The following is a 23,598-nucleotide window of genomic DNA, read 5'->3' as shown; positions in this document are numbered from 1 at the left end:
TGTAATTACCACAATGTCTCAACTACCGTTCGCCTTTATAACAGGGGCTGCCCAAAGGATAGATTCACTTTTTCAATCAAACCTGAGTTTTAAGTTTTCAGGCTCTCTGGCTTTTTTTCGTGGACTGTGTAAGGCCACTATTGGACAAAAGTGTCATTGTAATCACAACGATATCTCAACTACCGTCCGCCTTCATAACAGGGGCTGCCCAAAGGATAGATTAACTTTTTCAATGAAACCAATTTTTAAGTTTTGACGTCATTATAAGGATTGAGCTGTATGCCGTCATGAAGTTGTTTGTCAACTAACGTCATGTTTGTCGACTGACGAAATTACAGACCGGGACACCGGGACACTCAAAGAGAAATTACAGACTGGGGAACCGGGACACAAATAACGACAGAGACACAGGGAATATAAATGACGACCGGGACACAACTACAACGGGGACGCCAGGGGGGCACAGGGGGGATATATAAATGACGACCAGGACACAGGGAATGTTCGATTAGCAATCGTCATCAACAAAGCTCAAGGGCAATCTTTATAATAATGAGGTATAGATCTGAATACGGATTGTTTTTCCCATGGACAATTATATGTTGCATGTTCAAGAGTCGGTAAACCTGACAATCTATTTATATGTACAGACAATGGGACAGCCAATAATGTTGTATATTCGCAAGTTTTACGTAGTTAAAAACATTCCCTTTAAAAGGGAATGGACACATTCCCTTTAAAACATTCCCTTTATATATATATATATATATATATATATATATATATATATATATATATATATATATATATATATATATATATATATATATATATATATATATATATATATATATCAATCTATATTCAAAGGTGGGACACAGGGACAAAACTACAATGGCGCGTAACTAATATGGCGCGAAAAAAGCTAAAAAAAGAAAAAAACCTAAAAAGAAAAAAACTTAAAAAAAGAAAAAAATAAAAAACGTAAAAAACTAAAAAGAAAAAAACACCGGGACACAAATGACGACCGGGACACAGGGAATGTATATGACGACCGGGACAAAGGGACACAACTACAACGGGGACGCCGGGGGGCACAGGTGGATATATAAATGACGACGGGGACACAGGGAATGTTCGATTAGCAATCACCATCAAAAAAGCTCAAGGGCAATCATTAGAATAGTGAGGTATAGATCTAAATACGGATTGTTTTTCCCATGGACAATTATACATTGCATGTTCAAGAGTCGGTAAACCTGACAATCTATTTATATGTACAGACAATGGGACAGCGAAGAATGTTGTATATTCACAAATTTTACGTAGTTAAAAACATATATATATATATATATATATATATATATATATATATATATATATATATATATATATCTATCTATATTCACAGGTGGGACACAGGGACACAACTACAATGGCGCGTAACTAATATGGCGCGTAACGACTTACGCGCGCGATAGGCTTGGGGGGCGTGAAGCGCCCCAACACCTATATATATATATATAGATATATATATATATATATATATATATATATATATATATATATATATATATATATATATATATATATATATATATTTATTTATATATATATATACATATATATATATATATCTATCTATATATATAAAAATAAGTTGTTTGTCTGTCTGTCGACTGACGTCATGTTTGTGTGTCGACTGACGTCATGTTTGTCGACTGACGTCATTATAAGGATTGAGCTGTATGTCGTCATGAAGTTGCTTGTCGTCTGACGTCATGTTTGTCGACTAACGAAACTACAGACCGGGACACCGGGACACAAATGACGTGTTATGTCTGTTATAACGTAATAGAGGCAACAATCTTGACAGGGCCTTTTGAGGGTGAGGCTTTTCTTATTCCACGCATTCTCATGATTCCAATGGATCTGCCTTTTCAACCTAAAAGATTGCAATTCCCAATTTGATTAGCATATTTAGTTTTCAGTCCAGAACCACTAAAGCTATTATGTAAATATCAAAAATATTTATGTTGACTGAGCAATAATTTTTAGTTTTTATTTCAAAATAGAAAATTACCTGACAATTTTAGAATTATATATATCTATATATATAAAAATAAGTTGTCTGTCTGTGGATCAGGTGACGTCATGTTTCTGTGTCGACTGGCGTCATGAAGTTAGTTGTCGTCATTTTTGCTATGACGGTGACGTCATTAAAGATATTTAAGACATATATGTTCACGTAGAAATCTATTAATGTTTAAGTTTAAAATGACTGATGAACTTACAATGGCAAAAGCCGATGAAGATGCTCAAAGAGTCTATGCCAAAAAACTTGCTGCTGATAGAGAAAGTCAGAAAAGAAAGCGTGCCGAGGAATCACAAGAACAGCAAGGAAACAGGCTTGAGGCTAAAGAACGCAAAACCGCGCAGTTAGATGAAGATCCACCTGGACAGCGAGAGTCAAAACATATCAAAACTGAAAATGATAGCGATGATGATTGGGTTTGGGATCTTGACTTGGATAAGGTCATCAATGCCTATCAGATTTTAGTTAAAAAAACAAAGGTTCGGCGATATGTATTTCATAGTGAAGCTGAAAAATAAAGAAGAAAAAGAAAACTGAAAAAAGAAAAAATGTAAAAAACTAAAAAAATACTAAAAAGAAAAAACACTCAAAGAGAAATTACAGACCGGGACACAAATGACGACCGGGACAGAGGGAATATAAATAACGACCGGGACACTCAAGGAGAAATTACAGACTGGGATACCAGGACACAAATGACGACCGGGACACAGGCAATATAAATGACGACCAGGACACAGGTATTTAAGAATATCGTTCAAAGACAAATTTTTAATTGTAAGAAGACCGTTGAAAGAGAAAATTCTAATTGTAAAATGACTGAAGAACCTACAATGGCAACACCCGAGGAAGCTGCTCAAAACGAATGTATTCACGCCGAAGTAGCTGAGTTGGTAAAGCGTTATGTTTCAGGTTCTAGGTCCGAGAGGCTCCAGGTTTGAGCCTTGGCTTTAGCATTAATACAAAAGAAGAAAAAAACTAAAAAAGGTAAAAACTACAAAAAAACTAAAAAAAAAATATATATATATATATATATTTATATATATCATCTTTTCCACAAAAATAATAATTTAGTGCTTCTGCTTAAAAACAGCAATCGAATTGATGCCTCCTGATACGCAACTATCAACAAAGTGGCAATCGTTGTGGTCGGTGATCAGTTCTTGCCTCGAGATAATATTCTTTATAGGCGAAACAATCAGTTGACAAGAATTGCTTAAACTCATCGATGCTACGATGCCCTACAATATCCTGACGAATATAAATGACGCCCGGGACACTCAAATAGAAATCACAGACTGGGACACCGGGACACCAAATGACGACGGGGACACAGAGAATATAAATGACGACCCGGACACAGGGACACAACTACAACGGGGACGCGGGGGGCACATGGGGATATATAAATGACGACGGCAACAAAGGAAATGGTCGATTAGCAATCACCATCAACAAAGCTCAAGGGCAATCAATAGAATCATGAGGTATAGATCTGAATACGGATTGTTTTCCCATGGGCCATTATGCATTGCATGTTCAAGAGTCGGTAAACCTGACAATCTATTTATATGCACAGACGATGGGACAGCAAAGAATGTTGTATGTTCGCAAGTTTTACGTAGTTAAAAACATATATATATATATATATATATATATATATATATATATATATATATATATATATATATATATATATATATATATATATATATATATATATATATATATATATATATATATATATATATATATATATAATATATATATAATATATATATATATATATATATATATATATATATATATATATATATATATATATAATATATATATTCACAGGTGGGACATAGGGACACAACTACAATGACGCGTAACTAATATGGCGCGTAACTAATATGGCGCGTAACGACTTACGCGCGCGGGGGGGCTTGGGGGGCGCGAAGCGCCCCCACCAACTAGGTGTTGGGGGGGCGCTAAGCGCCACCCCAACAGCTAGTATATATATATATATATATATATCTATATATATAAAAATAAGTTGTCTGTCTGTGGATGTGTGGATGGATGTGTGGATGGATGTGTCAGGTGACGTCACCTGAAAAAACTGGATTAGGTGACGTCAAAACTGAAAAACTAAAAAAAGGCAAAAACTACAAAAAAACTAAAAACTAATAAAAAAAATAAAAAAGCTAAAAAACTAAAAAAAACTATAAAGGTAAAAACCAATAAAAAACTAAAAAAAAAACTGAAAAAACTAAAAAAAAGGCAAAAACTACAAAAAAAAACTAAAAACTAATAAAACAAGTAAAAAAGCTAAAAAACTAAAAAAACTACAAAAACTAAAAAAAGGTAAAAAACTAAAAAAATAAAAAATAAAAAAAAACTAAAAAAAAGGAAAAAACTGAAAAATAAGCTAAAATAAAGGTAAAAACCAATAAAAAACTAAAAAAAAAAAGGAAAAAACTAATAATGACGACACTCAAAGAGAAAGCGACCAGGACAAAAAACTAAAAAAAAAAGGCAAAAACTACAAAAAAACTAAAAACTAATAAAAAAAATAAAAAAGCTAAAAAACTAAAAAAACTAAAAAAAGGTAAAAAACTAAAAAAACTAAAAACTAAAAAAAAACTAAAAAAGGTAAAAACTAAAAGAACTAAAAAAGAAAAAATAAATGACGACACTCAAAGAGAAAGCGACCAGGACAAAAGGAATGTTCGATTAGCAATCAACAAAGCACCGGGACACAGGGAGTATAAATGACGACCAGGACACAAGTAAAAAAAAAAATTAACAAAACTAAAAAGAAGTAAAAACTACAAAAAAACTAAAAAGAAAAAAAAAACTAAAAACTAATAAAAAAAACTAAAAAATCTAAAAATCTAAATAAACTAAAAAAGAAAAAAAAGGAAAAAAATAAAGGAGAAAAACAAAACTAAAAAACGAATGTATATACAGACCGGTACACCGGGATACAAATGACGACCGGGACACAGGGAATATAAATAACGACCGGGACACAGGGACACAACTACAACGGGGACACCGGGGGAAACAGGGGGATATAAATGACGACCGGGACAAAAAAACTAAAAAGAAATAAAAACTAAAAACTAATAAAAAAACTAAAAAATCTAAAAAATCTAAATAAGCTAAAAAAGAAAAAAAAAGGAAAAAAATAAAGGAGAAAAACAAAACTAAAAAACGAATGTATATACAGACCGGGACACCGGGATACAAATGATGACCGGGACCCGGGACACAGGGAATATAAATGACGACCGGGACACAGGGACACAACTACAACGGGGACACCGGGGGAAACAGGGGGATAACCTGACAATCTATTTATATGCAAAGACAATGGGACAGCAAAGAATGTTGTATATTCGCAAGTTTTACGTAGTTAAAACCATATATATATATATATATCTATATTCACAGGTGGGACATAGGGACACAACTACAATGGCGCGTAACTATTATGGCGCGTAACGACTTACGCGCGCGGGGGGGCTTGGGGGGGGCGCGAAGCGCCCCCACCAACTAGGTGTTGGGGTGGCGCGAAGCGCCACCCCAACAGCTAGTATATATATATATATAAGTTGTCTGTGTGTGTGTGTGCGTGTCGACTGACGTCATGTTTGTTGACTGACGTCATTACAAGGATTGAGCTGTATGCGTCATGAAGTTGTTTGTCGACTAACATCATGTTTGTCACTGATAAAATTACATACCGGGACACAAATGACGACCGGGACACAGGGAATATAAATGACGACCGGGAACCTCAAAGAGAAATTACAGACTGGGACACCCGGACACAAATCACGACCGGGACACAGGGAATATAAATGACGACCGGGACATAGGGACACAACTACAACGGGGACGCCGGGGGCACAGGCGGGATATATAAATGACGACCGGGACACAGGGATTGTTCGAATAGAAATTACAGACCGGGACACAAATGACGACCGGGACACAGGGAATATAAATGACGACCGGGACACTCAAAGAGAAATTACAAACTGGGATACCGGGACACAAATGACGACCGGGACACAGGGACACATCATTAGAATAATGAGGTATAGATCTGAATACGGATTGTTTTTCCCATGGACAATTATATGTTGCATGTTCAAGAGTCAGTAAACCTGACAATCTATTTATATGCACAGACAATGGGACAGCGAAGAATGTTGTATATTCGCATGTTTTACGTAGTTAAAAACATATATATATATATATATATATATATATATATATATATATATATATATATATATATATATATATATATATATATATCTATCTCTATTCACAGTTGGGACACAGGGACACAACTACAATGGCGCATAACGACATACGCGCGCGGGGGGGCTTGGGGGGCGCGAAGCGCCACCCCAACAGCTAGTATATACACATATATATATATATATATATATATATATATATATATATATATATATATATATATATATATATATATAAGCGCTACCAGGACCTTCCTTCAAAAGAAGAAAAAATTGATAATAGCAATGCAAAATTTCCGATTTTTGTAGATGAGAGCTGGCAATCTCAACAATCGGGTTCCTGATGTGCTGAATGGAATGATTTTCGTTTGAGGATTTTTACTTGATTTTCAAAAATTAGACAAATATTCTCAGACTCATTGATTTAGACGCGTAATTAACAAATTTTATATGTTTGGAATCACCATAAAACTCAGATTCTTTTTATGTATGTCTTGCTACGAAAACATTTTTGTATAGTTTTGGTTACTATTAGTCCTGGTCGATCCTAACTCACAGTTCGTTACTACGAAGTTTTTTAAGCAGCACAGTTAACAGTTTATTGTAATAAAGAAGATTCAGTACCTATAACTTAAAATTATTCTGCAAGACTTAACGTCGGCTGAACGTCTCAAAAAGAAGAGTCCATTAGCCCTATGAAAATTGATTGAAAAGACAATGAAGCACGACACTTCAGAAGCTGCAAAAATATTCAAACGATATTTCCTTTCAGCTGATTTTTATGGTTTCCCTAGCAGGTATGCAGACATTTTAGAAACTACCCTTTCTTAAGATTTAAAAAGAAAATTCTGCGTCGTTTCTTCGAAAAGAAAACAACAAATTCACACTTTCTAATAATGCAAGTTTCATTTAAACTGAATATTACTATCTCAGGCACAAAACAGAAGAAGTCAAAAGATTTTTCATATTTCTGGGAAAATCATTGTCGGCTTTTAGTGTTCCAAAGAAGTTTTCTAGCTTCTGCCAGCTATGTCAAGACTGTCTAACCAATTCTAAATGGTTTGGCCAAACAAACTTAAAAAAGTTTATAATGGACGAGATAGGATATGCTAACCTTTATGCCACATCAATTTTAGATCAATATAGCGCTACATCGGTGCATGAGGAAGATAAAGGGTGAACTTCTCTCTACCTTTAGAAAAAAAATTTAAGCAGGAAAATTTTGGAACTCACCGCAAATCGAAAAAAAAAACAGTAATGTTGGGCAGAAATATAAAATTTCAAAAGCAAATACCACCACCTACCTTCCTTCTTCGTGAACTCTTTTTCCCCCCTAAAATCCTGACAATAATATTTATATATTAGAAAGTAACTTTGAAGATCTGATGAAAAGACAAATTGAATTCTGGCACTCGTTTTTCTGCCAATACTATATGGTAGAACAGAAAATAAAATTGAGACTTGTTATAAAAAGAGTTTGACAATTTTTCCTGTTGAAGGACAATACCCTTCAAGATGTTCATTAGTGTTCTGAGACATTCTAAGCTGTTCTAAGATACTACCTTCATGAACTGAAAAGTCATTTCAAGCTACAATTTAACAGGTTAATGATTGGGTCATGTGTCCCCTGGAAATATTTAATTCTAAATGGTTTTCCCACACAAGCTAAATAAGCTTATAATGAACGGGTGATCTTTAAAGGTATCGAATCCACTTAAGCGTAACAGCGATCGAAATACGGCTTTGACATTCTATCTAATCATGCAGCCAAACTCAGGTAATAAATAAAACTCACAACTCTCTTTTCCTTTTTTCAACTTCGTCAACTTCTACAATGGGCTCACCGTCGGTTTCTTCACTCTTCTGTTTCTTGGCTTCTTCAGGTTCTACAGTCGAGCCACTTTCAGCTTGGGGTTCTTCTGATTTTCTTTCAACTTCATTTAGTTCCGTTTCAGTTTTCGTTATTTCTTCCTGAATATTTTTCTTTTCATCTACTGCTCTTTCCGTTGTACTGTAAGTAATTTTTAGTTCATATGTTGAATAAAGTAATGCTTAAATTGTATATTTTCCAGGGGAATTGGCAGTTAACTCCACTCCACTCTGCCCAAAAGTTTAACATTTTAGTAACATTACTTTTTCCCTTAAGAATGTCTTCTATCTTAAATTACTCTGCTTGGCTTTTGACGGTGAAAGCAAACTTCGAAGTAAAAAAAAGAAAAAAAAAGAACACGACTAAATATCAGAATTGAACCGGTACACTTGAAAAAAGACAACAATAGGCAATGAAACCGATATTCCTTCAAACTTGGCCGACATCCTTTGAAATTTCAGGACAGTCATTTTGTCGAAAACCAATCTAACTAAATCTACATTTATTTGTTACTACAAATTTTTGTCTCAGAGAAAATTCGTTGATTGTTAGACTAATTGACTATTTACTTGAAACCGCCTATTAACAGCAGAACCAAGGAGAAAATTCATTGAATGTTAGACTAATTGACAATTTACTTTGGACCGCCTATTAACAGCAGAACCGAGGAGAAAATTCATTGACTGTTAGACTAATTGACTATTTACTTGGGACCACCTATTAACAGCAGAACCAAGGAGAAAATTCACTGACTGCTAGAGTAATTGATTATTTACTTGGGACCGCCTATTAACAGCAGAACCAAGGAGAAAATCAACGCAAAAAGCAGAATAAAAAGGAGAAGATACTTATAATGAAGAATTTAACAAGATGAACTTATGAAGTTTACTTTCTACATTTTATGAGGTTTTTCCTTTGTATATTCATAAGATTAACCCCAGGAGGACTGACTATTTTGAGCCCAAAATAGTTCCTTTAAAGGTAATTTAAGGCATTTTTCAAGGACATTCCAGATTCTTCAAACAATGTTCAGAATTACGAGTGGAACAAAGAAGTTTACTAAACTGGATTATTTGATTGCGAACTAAAAATCATACAAATTTGTTACCCATCAAGGCAAAGGCACAATCTTCCTTTCTAACCACATTGCTAAATTTACAATTTAGACTATGAACTCACAATCCCGACTGTATGTAAAAGAGCAATTTTGACACCTAGATTGCCAATGAAGTACACTGTCACAATCAAGGCTATGACTTTGCAATCCAGTGTGTCCATGGAAAAAAGTCTGTGACCAAGTTAATTTAAAACCCTCTTAAAATCATTCTCCGTGTTTAACCAACACAAGCAAATACAAGAAAAAAGTCTCAAAGCTATTTGCCCCTGACATATTAGAATCAGAACCAACAATGAATCCTCTGCTTTCTTTGGCATATAAAATGTAACCTAAGATTCTATATTATCTGTTACATGATTTTTATCACTTTTACTTTTTGTTAGCACAATGGTGGCCTCTCTGAGCCCCTAAGTATCCAGTCATTGTTTAGCTCTGATCAAACTAAATATCCTACACTATAGAATTAGGCTATAGAACATTTATATCAAACTAGAGAACAATTGTTCCTCCCTCAATGTCAACATCATCAGGATATCAGAGTATTTACAACTGAATCATGAACTTTACGGTAAACTCTGTATATAAAATGTATATGCCTTTCCACACTTTAGACTTAGATTAAGTATTTAATTAAAACCTAATGAGTTAACCGTCAGTTATTTAAACATTGATACTGACGAGGGAATGTGATCGAGTAAGAATCCAAATGACGGCACTAAACATAAATATGGTTAATCCTGCCTTGTCCGTTTTATTGCATAACCTATACTGCTAGATAAATACTCTTTATATCATTGTCTAGATGCTCCAACTCCATGCCTTCCTGTGGTGTGAAGTCATACAAGCCAAATATGGCACACCTGCTCCATGTCACAAAATCTACAATATTGTAAGTTGCTACTATAAATAGCCGGTTATTACACTATCGCAACATAAACTAGGTCCTTTTACTTTCCTCCCCTTCCCCCTGAAGTCAAGAAAAACAATATTATGCTGAGAACTAGATTTTTGTACATTTTAAGATCGTACCCTGGCCATCAAAGATACGGTAAGCAACCAGGCCATTACACATACAGAGTGAGCTTTAACAAGCTTATAATGCAGAATGCACGGTACCAACTTCATAAGCATAATTTCTAAAATGAAACTAACAATTCCCCGTTAAGACACTATCATTGATACACTGATAACGCATCCCAGACGAAAGAGGTACGCTGAAAAATACTCTTTGAGGTACCTGCCCCCCACCTAAAAACTGATCCGCCGACCCTCCTTCGTAATAACTGATGCGCATTTTCACATCATTGTTTTTAATTCTATGAAAGATGAAGCAAAGCAGTTACCCTTTTCGAGAAAGGCACGGTCCAGATGTGTATTTGTTTGTTTCTTTTTGTGTTTTTGTTCCTCCCAGGGCTTATCCTATCAAAACAGTAGACCTATCGAAAAAGGCTCATTTGGAAGAAATTTAACGTTCTAGTGCTCTTTTTAAGCAGCGACAGTGATCGCGTCACAGTAAAGTGGCGTTTTCAGCCACTTTATGACCCCAAACGATAATTTTGGCCTGCAGATTGCCAAAATACGAAACTAAGAAAATTATGAGACATTTCCAATTTCTGATTGAATTCCACTTTATTTATTTTTTTTGCAAATGAACCTAAAAAGAGAATAGAATTCCCCAAGTAAAACCTTTATCAATCCCTTAGATTTGAGAAGTATATTTACCTTAGAGAAAGTATATGCCCCCCCCCCTATTAGTGTGAAACGTCCCACAGTATCAGTCTGATTACAGGTACTGTTTCACTGGCTCTGCCCCAAAGACTATCTAGCATAACCACTTTACTAACAATAAATAATATAACTAATGTACCGACCATCAAAAGGAAGATAGATAAAACAAAGACACTGTAATTCTTTCAACGTTTTCGGATCAGTATGGTTGCTGAATGTTAATATAAAAGATTTGTTTTATTTCCTAAAAAGTACCACTTTCAAAACTTATGAATAGTTCAATATATAAATTAAAACTTAAATTTACTAACAAAGAAGGATTATTAAGATCATTCCAAATGTTTGAATTTCTTAAAATTTGAACGGCTGCTGAATTAATATTCCGAAAACAGCTTACTGTTCCGAATAAAATGTTGACAATAGAATAGAAGTTCAGGACCAAAAGCGTTAATAAAAAAAATAATAATTATCTTTGGCCTAGAAAGTATCACTTCCAATACTTACGAACAATAACCTTTTGATGAAACTTTATAATAACATACCATTATATACATAACATTTATACATTACAATGAATACTTTTAATGAAAACTTTATAGCAAAAATTATTTTCAAAATACTATAGATTAGCAAACACCACGAACTAAAATTATCCTTTTCAGTATTTTATAATGTAATTAAGATTATGTATCTGTTTTTAGCAATAATTTCTTCTTTTTTTGTTTTTAGCGATAAAAGAAGTAAGCCAACGAACAACTAACAGCTGAGTTCACATTCCAATATCCAAACGATCTTCTTTGCAAAATATATAAACACACTTCACTTCAATTAGAAAAAGGAAATAGGAGACAAATTAATTACCTCTTCAAGTCTGGCTTCTGCTTTTGCACGGTCGATACCTTCTCAGGCATTAAGGCCTTCCCAATACTTGCCAAGCTAGGATTGTCTTAACAAAAAAGAATTCTAAATTATTTTATCAGACCAAACCAAAGCTATAAATGACGAACTGTAATATACGTAATATATATATATATCTATACAATATATATTGTATATATACAATATATAAAACATATAGAATAAACAAATCAACCAAATTAATAAACAAACTGAGTTTCCATTCGTTATCTTAGACAATAAAAAGGAAAGATTATCTTCGGAACAATAGATTTTGAGGAATAAAATCCACTTTCAAAGTTTAACATTGTCCCTTCCCCCACATCCAAGGTATACATTAGTGTACACCTTCAGACTGAAAAGAAACTCTATAGTTTCTAAGACTATACTAATATAAGCCTCTTTTTAAGAAGACACCGACCTTTTATTATACCAAGTATCACGGCTCTAGCAATTATTTGATGTCAGGGTAAAGAATACGTAAAATTTACACAGTCCCTACCGGTGGATTTGATCTTCGTTTCATGGCCTTTTAGTCAAGAAGTGAAACGGGGGGTGGGGGCTAGCCGCCATAAGCTGTCGCACACCCTTCTGGTTTGCCTACCCTGTTTAGTCTAGGTATTCATTTAGTGACTTTTCCAGCGACACTAGGACTAAAACCCCTACCCTCATGGAGTTCATCGAATGACAAATGCCGAACAACATTGTGCTCAGTGGAACTGAAGATCAACTTCAAAAGGACTGCAACTACCAAAATTGTTTACAGAAGCAAAAAGTTCTAAGAATACACTGGCTCTATATAGCAACAAGACAAGATAATGAAAAAAATGTAAAATTTGAAGCCACGGAATGAAAATACTAAGTTTTCGAAGGATTTCAGACAAGTGGGCTTCAGTATAAAACGAACAGAAAAGAGTAGTACATAGTAGTCAAAGGAAGAAACTGAAACTTAAAGATTAAAATAGAATATTGGAAACTAATAAATCGATAATTTTGCGAAAACAGATTTTAAACAAACTGTATATACAAAAAAACAACAATATTCACCCTAAGCAAAAGATTAATATAGCTTCTTAAAACCTCCCGATTCTGTTTCTCGAAGATATCGGACTTAACTCCTAGTAGTAAACTAAAGATGAAATAAAAATCCTAGTAGTAGTCTTCAAAAGCAACCTAAAATGAGAATCATATATACATTCTAGGCTCCAAGAAGCTTCCCTCTGCCTAAAATCACTTGCACACCTCATTCGCTTTATAATCCAAATTTCCACTACACGCAGCCTTGAAGCAAAAGCTTGAAAAATAGTGAGGAGTGGGCATGACAATTAATGCCTGGGGTTAAATTACACATACGAAGGGGACACCCAGCAGAGACTAAGGCTTCAAAAGCTTTTTGATAACGATTTTTTTTAAGTGTTTAAAGCTAAAATAACCGTCCAAAAAAGGTAACTTACCCGAATACCGTACAGGTCCTTTTGCTATCTCTGTTGGCTGAAAATAATTAACACCAACTGCAGGAGCATGAATTGGAGGTTGGCCAGGAGGACCTAATAAAAATTATATGTTAATACTATCATAAAAAGCAAAAAAGAGTGAGAAAGAGGATGAATACAAGGGAAGTGAATAAATAAGAGAGATCAGCTCAGCTCAGTCAATTCAGTAAATATAAAGCCCTATCCTCACTATGTTCTCTTGAAAAATCATAACTTGCTTCTCGCTAAACTTATAAGCGTTTGAAATTGCTAAGGTACAATAAAATGACTAAAATCAGATTTAGCCACCGAGTTACAATTTCCGCAAACGAAAAGTATCGTCAACACTATCGAATTAGTTTTTGCAATTTTTTTCGTGGTTCAATGTGGCAACAATGATGAAACTTTACGCATAATTCATAAATTTCATAGTCTTCATAATTATGAAATAGCCGAAAGAAAAATCGTAGAAGATCCCAGTTGTCTGGTATGAATAGACCTAAGAAGAATCCAGGGGGTGAAGGATGTTTTGATTTTTATGTCTTTGGTACTTTAAGGTGTAAATAATGAATAAATGAGATTTGAAATCAGAGTTACAAGTTATTTGAAGTGCAGCGTCAAGCTCTTCAGGCTTGATCGTAACCCAAAAATCTCATAATTTTCCTAATTTGGCAATAGAACTTGGCTCTTCAGGCTTGATCATCAACCTCATGATTTTTCATAACTTGGCTATCAGGCTATCTCCACCCAAACGTATCATGACTTTCACAATTTGGCTCTTCAGGCTTAATCACCACTCAAAATTCCACGAATCTCACAATGTGGCAACTGAACTTGGTAACGGAAGTTTCGATCAAAATTTGTCTCTTCTGGCTTACTTACCACCCAAAAATATCATTATTTTTCATAATTTGGCAATGGAATTTGGCTATTCAGGCTTGATCACCATCCAAAACTCTCATGATTTTCGTAATTTTGCCAACGGAATTTGGCTCTTTAGGTTGAATTACTACCCAAAAAATCTACTAACAAAATCTACAATCAAAATTTGGCCCTTTTGACTTGATCATTACCGAAAAATCTCATGATTTTCACAACATATCCAGGGAATTCCCCAATAATTTTTCATATAATTCAGGGAAAAGGGTTGAATAAAGACACCTCCCCCCCCCCAAATAAAAAAAAACTGTGGAATTTCTATAAAATATTTATAAAAATGTATAAAACATACAAACATTTATACCAAATTTATAAGAAATTATGAGGAAAAGATCATTTATCTACCTTATTTTCATGAACAGATACTAAAATCATTGGAGTCGCATACATTTCAGATAAATTGAAAGGTGGTCTCAATTTTATGTAGCCCAAATCATATCATTAAACAGAAGATAGGAAGGATACAAGGAATAGGAAGTATAGGGGATCGGCACAGGATGAGCTTGAAGGATCTCAACATAATTTACTGGATTTTTATACAAATACTTTACCTAATACGCCTGATATTCTCGAACTGTCTTTTTTTTGCCTTGTTTTGCAAGCTATGCGGGTGAATCTATGTAGTATGATTTGCAACAGAAGTATTAAGTCAAACAAACAGCTATATAGCTACGTAGTTATGTAGTCAATATTAAATATTATGGGTAACCTATAAGAATGGAAACTGGCTCTAGTGTCTACAAAAACCACCAGCGCAATCTAATGTTTCTGTGGAAAACCCAATAAAGAAGCTTGAAAAAGCGGTAAAAGATGTTCAATACAAGATGGCGTAGGTGATTGTTTTAGCGATACTAAAAGCTATGTGATATGGTATCCAAAAAGATTTACATACTTTCCCGTTTTATTTTGAAGTCCTCATGGGTTTTGCGCTAAAATTATAGAAGGATAGCAGCATAATACTAGTTTGAGTAAGTGAGATTATGACCAGATCAAGTAAGTAAGAGACTGTCAGCAGTGGCCATCCAGGTTTTTGCCATTTCCCACCTCTTTGAATCGTACAACACAGTTTTACATTCCTTTTACGTTTGGCTAAGAAATTTATGCTGGTACAAGATATACGTATAATATTAGGAAACTATATAGAAATTTTTGTTGAAGCAAGCCTCTGAATTCATTCCTTGCACCCCAGAAGTTACCCTGTAGAGGATATACCTACAACTGCTACACTAAATAGCTCAAAAGCGAGAAAAAAACCATACAAGGTATTAGGTCAAGCAAGGAAAAGGCTAAAAAAAGATGACTCGAATTCTTTACGATTTTGATTGTGCTGACAAAAGCAAAAGTTTTAAGAAGAGTTGATGGAACACAAGAGCTTACTAATTTATCAGCCTCCGGTGGATCAACACTATCACCTATTTAAAATAAAATAAAAGAATGAAATTTACACATGTCTTCAGATTATCAAAGTGAAATTTAGTCATCTTTCCTAGTAGAGATACTCAATATATCATGGTACTCCTTGACTGGAAATAGTTGGAGCAGTCACGATGATTAACCGATAAAATCTGAAAATTAAAGACATTCTCCTACTTAAGAAGTCTAACCGACAATAGAAAAGAAACTAGTAACAATTTAGTGTTTTCCAAATCAGTGGCACGTTGTGATTAAACTATACTACTATTACCGCTACAGCTAATACCTCACTGCAGCACTAAGCCACCTGAGGCCAACACAGCTACACACGCTCCTGTTCCATCCTAATTTATTGGAAACCTCCCTCTAGGCCTTCCCAAGAAGTATCCATATCCCTTAAATCTTTTCTTACAACATCCTCCCACCCCATTCGGGGATGAGTTGCTTTTAGTTTGTCCTTAGAGGGTTGGCCGACAAGAATGACCTTCTTTTGATAGAAGAGCTTTAGCGAGTGTCTTATCCTTGCATGGTATACCAGACAAATATTTTAAAGTGATAAGTACAATGCACAAGAATAACAATGCTGCGGTTAAAGCAGGAAATGAGGTTAGCAACTGATTTTTTATTAAATCAGAAGTCATGCAGGGTTGTGTTTTATCCCCTTTATATTGATCATTTGATGAACTTTGTCCTACGAAGCACTGGAAAGGCAATGGAAAAACACGGAATCAAATGGCGAAGAAAAACTTTCCTAGACTTAGATTATGCTGATGATTTAAGCATCCTAGATGAAAGTGTGAGCAAAATGAATGAATTTTTAGAGGTTTTGTGAGTTCAGATACTAGAATAGGTTTGAAAATTAATCATAAGAAGACTAAGTCACTAAAGCTAGGAATAAGTGAAAATGAAAAGGTGATCTTGGGTAACAAAAAGATTGATCAAGTTTGAGGGCTTCACTAACCTTGACGGTACTACTAGTTAAGAGGGTGGGAGCAGTGAAGATGTTAAAAGTAGAATAGTCAAGGCTCACAATTGAAAAAAGTTTGGAAGAATAGGAAGATATGTCTGCAAACTAAGGTTATAATATTGGAGAGTACAGTGATTAAAGTGCTCAAATAAGTTCTGAAGCATTGGTGCTCCGAAAAACAACGAATATTTGCTAAATTTTTACCAGAGAAATCGCCTGCAGTTTTTTTGGGGGGTACCCAACTGACCGTATTTCAAACGGTAGGCTGCACGAAAAGCGTGGTTCAATCCTGTTTTCTAAGGAAATAATTAGAGAAAGAATGAGATGGCTAAGGCCTGTTCTGCGGATGAAGGATGACAGATTGACGAAAATTGTCCATTTCGGCCAACCATCTCGGACTAAAGAGAAAACAGGTCGTCTTCGGTTGGGTTGTAAGTATGTCGCACAGAAAGATTTTAGGGGAATGGAAGCTTCCTGGGAGGGTGTAAATATGTAGGCTTTGAATAGTTTAGGAGGAAGGAGGAGCGTACGTAGCTATGTTGGCCCCAGGCGGCTAGATGCTGTGGTGAGTTGTTGGTAGTAGTAGAAGTATTAAACTATAAAAATATCTTATCTGGATGAATATAGTCAGAACTTACCTTGATAGAGCGGTATAGACATTAGAGGTTTCGGAGCTGAATTCTGGTCTTGCTCATTATGTTCATCTTTCTTTTTACGACGGATGCCGAATTTTCGTTGCAACTCCTTTACGTCAATTCCTTCTTCAAAGGGATCCGATAGCTCATCAAATATTGTTTGGTCTTCCCTAGAAATACAATTTGGGCCATAAAAAAAACTTATTTTTCTTGTAGGGTGTACTGTTTATTTATCGTATGAAGAGAGAGACAGAGAGAAAGAGACAGAGAGAAAGAAAGAGAGAGAGGGGGGGAGAGGGAGAGGGAGAGAGAGAGGATACATAAGAGAGTGAGAGAGATAAGAGAGTGAGATAGATAGAGAGGAGGGATTAGAGGAGAGATAAGAGAGGAGAGGAGAAAGAGAGAGGACAGGAGGAAAGAGGAAAGGAGAGTGTGTTCAATTTTTTCTTGGGGGGGGGAATATTTGGATTTAAAATCTTAGATAGTCCTCGGCTATTCAATGGATATTGTGTCAGCCCTGATACTTTTTCCTAGATGCTGGGTATTCGTAAAAGCGTACCCTGTTTAAGAATCCTAAATGCTATTACAGTATGAACAAAGACATGATGAATATTTTTGCCAAAACATTAATTTCAGAATTCATCTATTATATGATGTAGATAAACTAAATGACCTAGTTTTCTATATAATATAGGTCTTATCCCGATTAACTGTATCGAATCCAATGCCGTATCCAGAGGGGGGTTCAAGTATGAACCCCCCCCCCTCCTTAAAAATATCCTACCCGTAAAAACGTAACAAAAATGCATGTAAACACACTTAATGTATTTTTGAAGTTGTTTATGGTTAAACACGGTCCAGGGTAAAACCCTGGTTGCGCCCTTAATGGGAATTATTATAACTGGTGACAAACCTAGGTTTTACGAAGGCCCTAGACTAACTTTACCAACAGACTTCACATGTTGCTGTAATACATAAAAGAGCATATCATAATTGAACTAGTGTCCATACAAAATTGTAGTGAAAACGGAATTTTCATAAAATGACGGAACTTCTTAAAACAATTAAATTATTCGGAAAGCCTTCATAACTTTCTGCATTGTTAATTGTGTCATAATGCTCTCGGCTGTCGTAATAAAAATAGAGACATATGGCATTTTGTTCGAAATTGGAGTTATATATACAGCCTGGATAAACTCAGCTTGAATTCCAGTATTAAAAGTTGAGTTTTAAAGTTTTAAACTTTATATCTTAGTTCTTTTCTTTAATTTAAAATTTTTGAATTTAAATTTTTTCGATTTAATATGAAAGTCAAAGTTTTAAAGTTCGAGTTTTAAAAGTTCTATTATTAAAGCAATAGTTTTTAAAATTTTCGGTTTCAAAGTTTTAACATTAAAGTTTTAGTTTTAGTGTTTTCATTTTTTCTTTTGCTTTAAAATTTTTGCTATAAACTTTTATATTGAAATTTTGGTTTTGCAGTTTTAGTTTTAGGGTTTTACAATCATTTTTCTTTGCATTAAATTTTTAGTTTACAGTTTTAATTTTAAAGCTTGAATTTAAAGTTAGTTTTAGAAGTTTTAGCTTTAAATTGTCAATCTTAAAGTTTTTGTTTTAAAGTTCAGTTTTAAAATTTTAAGTTTTAAATTACCAATTTCTAAGTCTAGGTTTCATTTTCTTTTAATTTAAAAGGCACTTATAAAAGATTTTTTATTTATAAAGTTTTACGCTTGAAGTTTTAGTTTTAAAAGTTTTGTTTTAAAATTTTCACTTTAAAGCTTAGACATAAAGTTTTTGGTGTCAAATTATCAGATTTAAAGTTTAGATCTTAATAGTTTTATTTTAAGTTTTACTTCAAAACAATTTTATTTTAAAGTTTATAGTTTTATAGATTTTATTTTTAAAGATTAGATGATAAAAGTTTCTTTTAATTTTATAGTTTTAGCTCTAAAATTGTTTTTCTAAGATTTTAATTTCAAGGTTTTAAATTTAAAGTATTAGTTATAAAGTAATAGTTTTAAAAACCTTTTGGTTTTAGGGTTTTCGTTTTAATGTCTTAGCTTTAATATTTTACTTAAGCATTAGTTTTAAACTTTTATTTGAAGTTTTAAAGTTTAGTTATAAAAATTTAGGTTTAAAAGTATTGGTTTTAAGGTTTTAGTCACAAAGTTCTTGGATTCAAATTATGATTTTGAAAGTTTATGTATTATTTATTATTATTATTTTTTTTATTTTTTTTTACAAACTTTAGCTTTGAAAGTTTTTCCAAGAGTTTCAGAATTAAAAATTCTAAATTATCAGTTTTAAAGTTTAGGCCTTAAAGCTCTTTTTTTAATTTAAAGTTTTATAATTTAAAATTCTAGATTTAATATGAATTATGGTTTTAAAGTTTGAGTTTTAAAAGTTTTATTTTTAAAGCAACAATTTTTAAAAGTTTTCAGTTTTACCTTTAAAGTTTTAGTTTTTTTTCTGGCTTGAGAATTTTAATTCAAAACTTTTATTTTGAAGTTTTGGTTTTACAGTTTTAGTTTTAAGGTTTTACCAGTAGTTTTTTGCTTTAAATTTTCAGTTTTAAAGTTTTACTCCTAAAGTTTCCATTTTAAAATTAGTTTTAAAAGTTTTAGATTTAAATTGAAAGTTTCAAAGTTTAGGACTTAAGTTCCTTTAAATATTAAATTTTTAGTTTGAAAGTTCTTTATTCAGTTTTGAAGCTTTATTCTTAAAGTTTTTATTTGAAGTTTCAATTTTTAAAATTTAGTTTAAAATTTTTAGTTTTAGAGCAATGGTCTTATAAAAATTATTCTGTTTAAGGATTCCAAGGTTTTAGTTTCAAAGTTTTAGTTTTAATGTTTCAATTTTCTAGTCTCACACTTTTAGTTTTTAAATTTATTTTTTGAAGTTTTAGTGTTAAAGTTCTAGTTTTAAAGTCTTATTTTTAACATTTTAGTCCAATAATTTTAGTTTTAAAGGTTGTAGCTTTAAAAGCTTTTAGTTTTAACGCTTCGATCACAAAGTCTTTAGAAAAACTTCCCATAAAAAAAAATTACTTCGTATAAAACATAAAATAATCCGTCGAGATTAGTCCTGTTTAAACCTTTCAAGTTACGCTTGAAAGGTCTAACTTACTAGATTAGTAACTTACTTAGGAAGTCTAACTTACTAGATTACGCTAGGTTGACTCGGCATGCACAACAACCCAGCGTGAACTAGCAAAAATATTCCAGTTATTTCATGCAATTTTTCCACTTAACAACATTAAATCTAAGTCAAATATTTCATAAAAGCAAATTTAAGAATTATATTGCATCTATGGGCATTCAGTCAGGCTTAGCGCGACAGATAACTGTCAAGATTCGAAGACGACTTCTTAGCAACAAGAAGATAATTTAACTAGATCCGATAAGAAAAAAAAATGAAAACGCAGAAATAAAGCAAATTATCAAACTTAATATGAACAAAATTAAAATGGGTAAGAACATTAAAATCAGTTAATTTGAATTTTTGATGAAGAAACAAAAAAAGTAAAATGCAACACTTTGTTCATACAATATTAACATCTAGGCTGCTTAAACAGGGTATGCTTTCACGATTACCCAGCATCTAGGAAAAAGAGCTAGGGCCAATATAATATCCATTGAATAGCAGTGGACCATCTAAGATTTTAAATCCAAATACTGTCCTCTCCCCCCCCCCCCCAACGAAAAAAAGAACACAATTCTTGGAAATTATGGAAAAACTTTCAAAGCTAAAGCTTTTTAAAAAAAAGACCTAAACTTTAAAACTAATCATTAGAACCAAAAACTTTGTGACTAAACCCATATTTTTAGAAGTAAAACCTTTAAATTAAACCTTAAAAACCAAAATTTCATAACTAAACTTTAAACTAAAAATTAGAAATAAAAATTTAGAACTAACACCTAAGCACTAGAAAAGTAAAATATTAAAGCTGACACTTAATACTAAAGCTTAAATAAAGTTTAAAATTTAATAATAAAATATTTAAAACTATTAGCTTTAAAATAGAATCTTAAAAATAAAACTTTCAAAATAAAAGAATTAAGATCTAAACTTCAAATCTGATAATTCAAAACCAAAAACTTTATGTCTAAAACTTCAACAATTAAACTTTTAAAACAAATCGTTTAAAACTAAAACTTCTAAAATTTTAAGCGTAAAACTTTACAAATAAAAACATTTTTAAAACTACCTTTTAAATTAAGAGAAAATGAAACTTAGACTTTAAAACTGACAGTTTCAAACCTAAAATTTTAAGACTAAACTTTAAACAAGAATTTTAAAACAAAACTTTAATTCTGACAATTTAAAACTAAAACGTTTAAAATTAACTTTAAAATTGAGACTTTAAAAATAAACTGTAAATTGGAAATTTAAAAACTATGGTTGTATATGTAACTTCCAAATAAAAAGTTTAAAACTAATAATTAAGATTAAAAAAGTATAACATTAAAGCTAAAGCTTTAAAACGAAAACATTAAAACCAAAAACTTTTAAAACCATTACTTTAGAACTAAAATTTTAAATCTAAAACTTTAAAAAGTAAAATGTTAGCAAAAAACTTTTAAAACTAAAAAATTTAAAATTGAAAGGAAGTTTAAGATCTAAATTTTAAATCTAAAATCTTTAAAACTATAAACTTTAAAATCTTTTAAAACTAAAGCTTAAAAAAAAGGAATTAAGATCAAAACTTTAAATCGGATAATGTGAAACCAAAAACTTTAAGCGTAAAACTTTACAAATAAAAAAAAAAAACTTTCAAAACTACCTTTCAAATTAAGAGAAATGAAACCTAGACTTTGAAACTGATAATTTAAAACATACATTTTAAAGCTAAAACTTTAAAACCTAACTAAAATTTAGACTTTAAAATTAGAACTTTAGAACTAGAAATTTAACGCAAATAAAACTACGTAAAACGATAAAAACTAAAAATTTTTAAATAAAAAAAACTTTAAAACCTAAGCTTTAAAACAGGTAATTTAAAATTAAAACTTTAAAATAAAAAGTTTAAAACTAAAACTATTATTTAAGAATTAACGACGCTTCTTGACTACTATGGTCCCTGCGTCGGCCCTGCAGTGCATTTCTGCAGTGTAATTCGATCTCTGGGTCCCGTATTACCAAGCTAAGGTCAAATCCACTGCGCCACTACAGGACTACTAAAACTATTAAAACTGAAACTTTGAAAAATTGAATAATAAAACTTTTAGAATAAAAAAGAGTTTAAGGTCTGTACAAATGGTACTGGTCGAAAACGTACAATAAACTAGCTAATACCGATGACCAGCCCTGGATTACCATGGGACAGCCACATATACAATCCTGGAATCGGAAAAAGGCTGGAAATGTTTCAGGAATTATGTAATGCATCCCGTGGATGCCACGATCGAGCCACATATTGCCACGGTGGTGTGAATTGTCACGGGGGCATCACGAGAGAGTAGCTTGAGAAAACATGAACCACTGGATTTAAATCATAATTTTTATAAAAAAAAACAAAAACAGGGAATGCCTTAGGAAAGATAATATGTATCACAGGGGTTCCATGGGCGAGCCATAGTGTGCCACGGTGGCGTGGCACCGTGAAACACTATGTATGTTAGTACACTCCCCATCATGTTAGTTATTGCAAATATAGGAAACACGTAATCCATTGCTTCATCGAAACGTTTCCGTTACAAAGTCTTCCCCGAATAATAATATTAGAAAGGGTTTCTTGGTCCAGCTGTCTAGCCCTCCATTCCATTGGTAAAAATCTCTCTCGAATCCTAATGCAGATAAAAATCTTTGGATTTTAGAGAGAGAAAAAAAAAGAAAAACGCATTTAAAGAAAATGAAGTCCATTACAGTATAATGTAACATCCCACGTGTACATCGTCATTACGTAAAATCCCACGTGGGCACCGACATTACGTAACATCCTACGTGTGCACTGTCACTGCGTAACAGTCACGTTGGTGTCACTATTACGCAACACCCATGGGTGCGCTGCCATTACGTAACCCCAAGTGTGTGTCTTCCTCAGTTACAAGCGGGGGTTCCCCACAAAATCCTGAAGAAACAGGTCGCGCGAGAATGCGTCATTCTTAGCACAAATAAACATTCCCTATTACGTAAGAACCAAAGGAATCTTCAAGAAAACGTCTTGAGAAAACACGTTGAAGAAAAAGGTCTAGAAAAACGTCTTG

The 23,598-nt window shown here is 33.1% G+C and overlaps 1 protein-coding gene across 4 annotated transcripts in view; it reads right to left on the bottom strand.

The window, feature by feature from the left end:
* Positions 1-23,598, bottom strand: part of LOC136027402 (uncharacterized) — a 75,144-nt gene that overhangs the window by 4,037 nt on the left and 47,509 nt on the right. For all 4 annotated transcript variants that reach the window (XM_065704630.1, XM_065704628.1, XM_065704631.1 and 1 more), the window contains 4 exons: positions 17,399-17,565; positions 13,424-13,516; positions 11,934-12,018; positions 8,153-8,368 (listed from right to left, as the gene is read on the bottom strand). In XM_065704630.1, the coding sequence (XP_065560702.1) occupies positions 8,153-8,368; positions 11,934-12,018; positions 13,424-13,516; positions 17,399-17,565 (561 nt within the window). The remainder of the gene's footprint in view (positions 1-8,152; positions 8,369-11,933; positions 12,019-13,423; positions 13,517-17,398; positions 17,566-23,598) is intronic.

Source organism: Artemia franciscana, chromosome 5 (assembly GCF_032884065.1).
Source record: "Artemia franciscana chromosome 5, ASM3288406v1, whole genome shotgun sequence".
NCBI classification, from domain to species: Eukaryota; Metazoa; Arthropoda; class Branchiopoda; order Anostraca; family Artemiidae; genus Artemia; species Artemia franciscana.
This window is presented reverse-complemented; position numbering and strand designations above follow the sequence as displayed.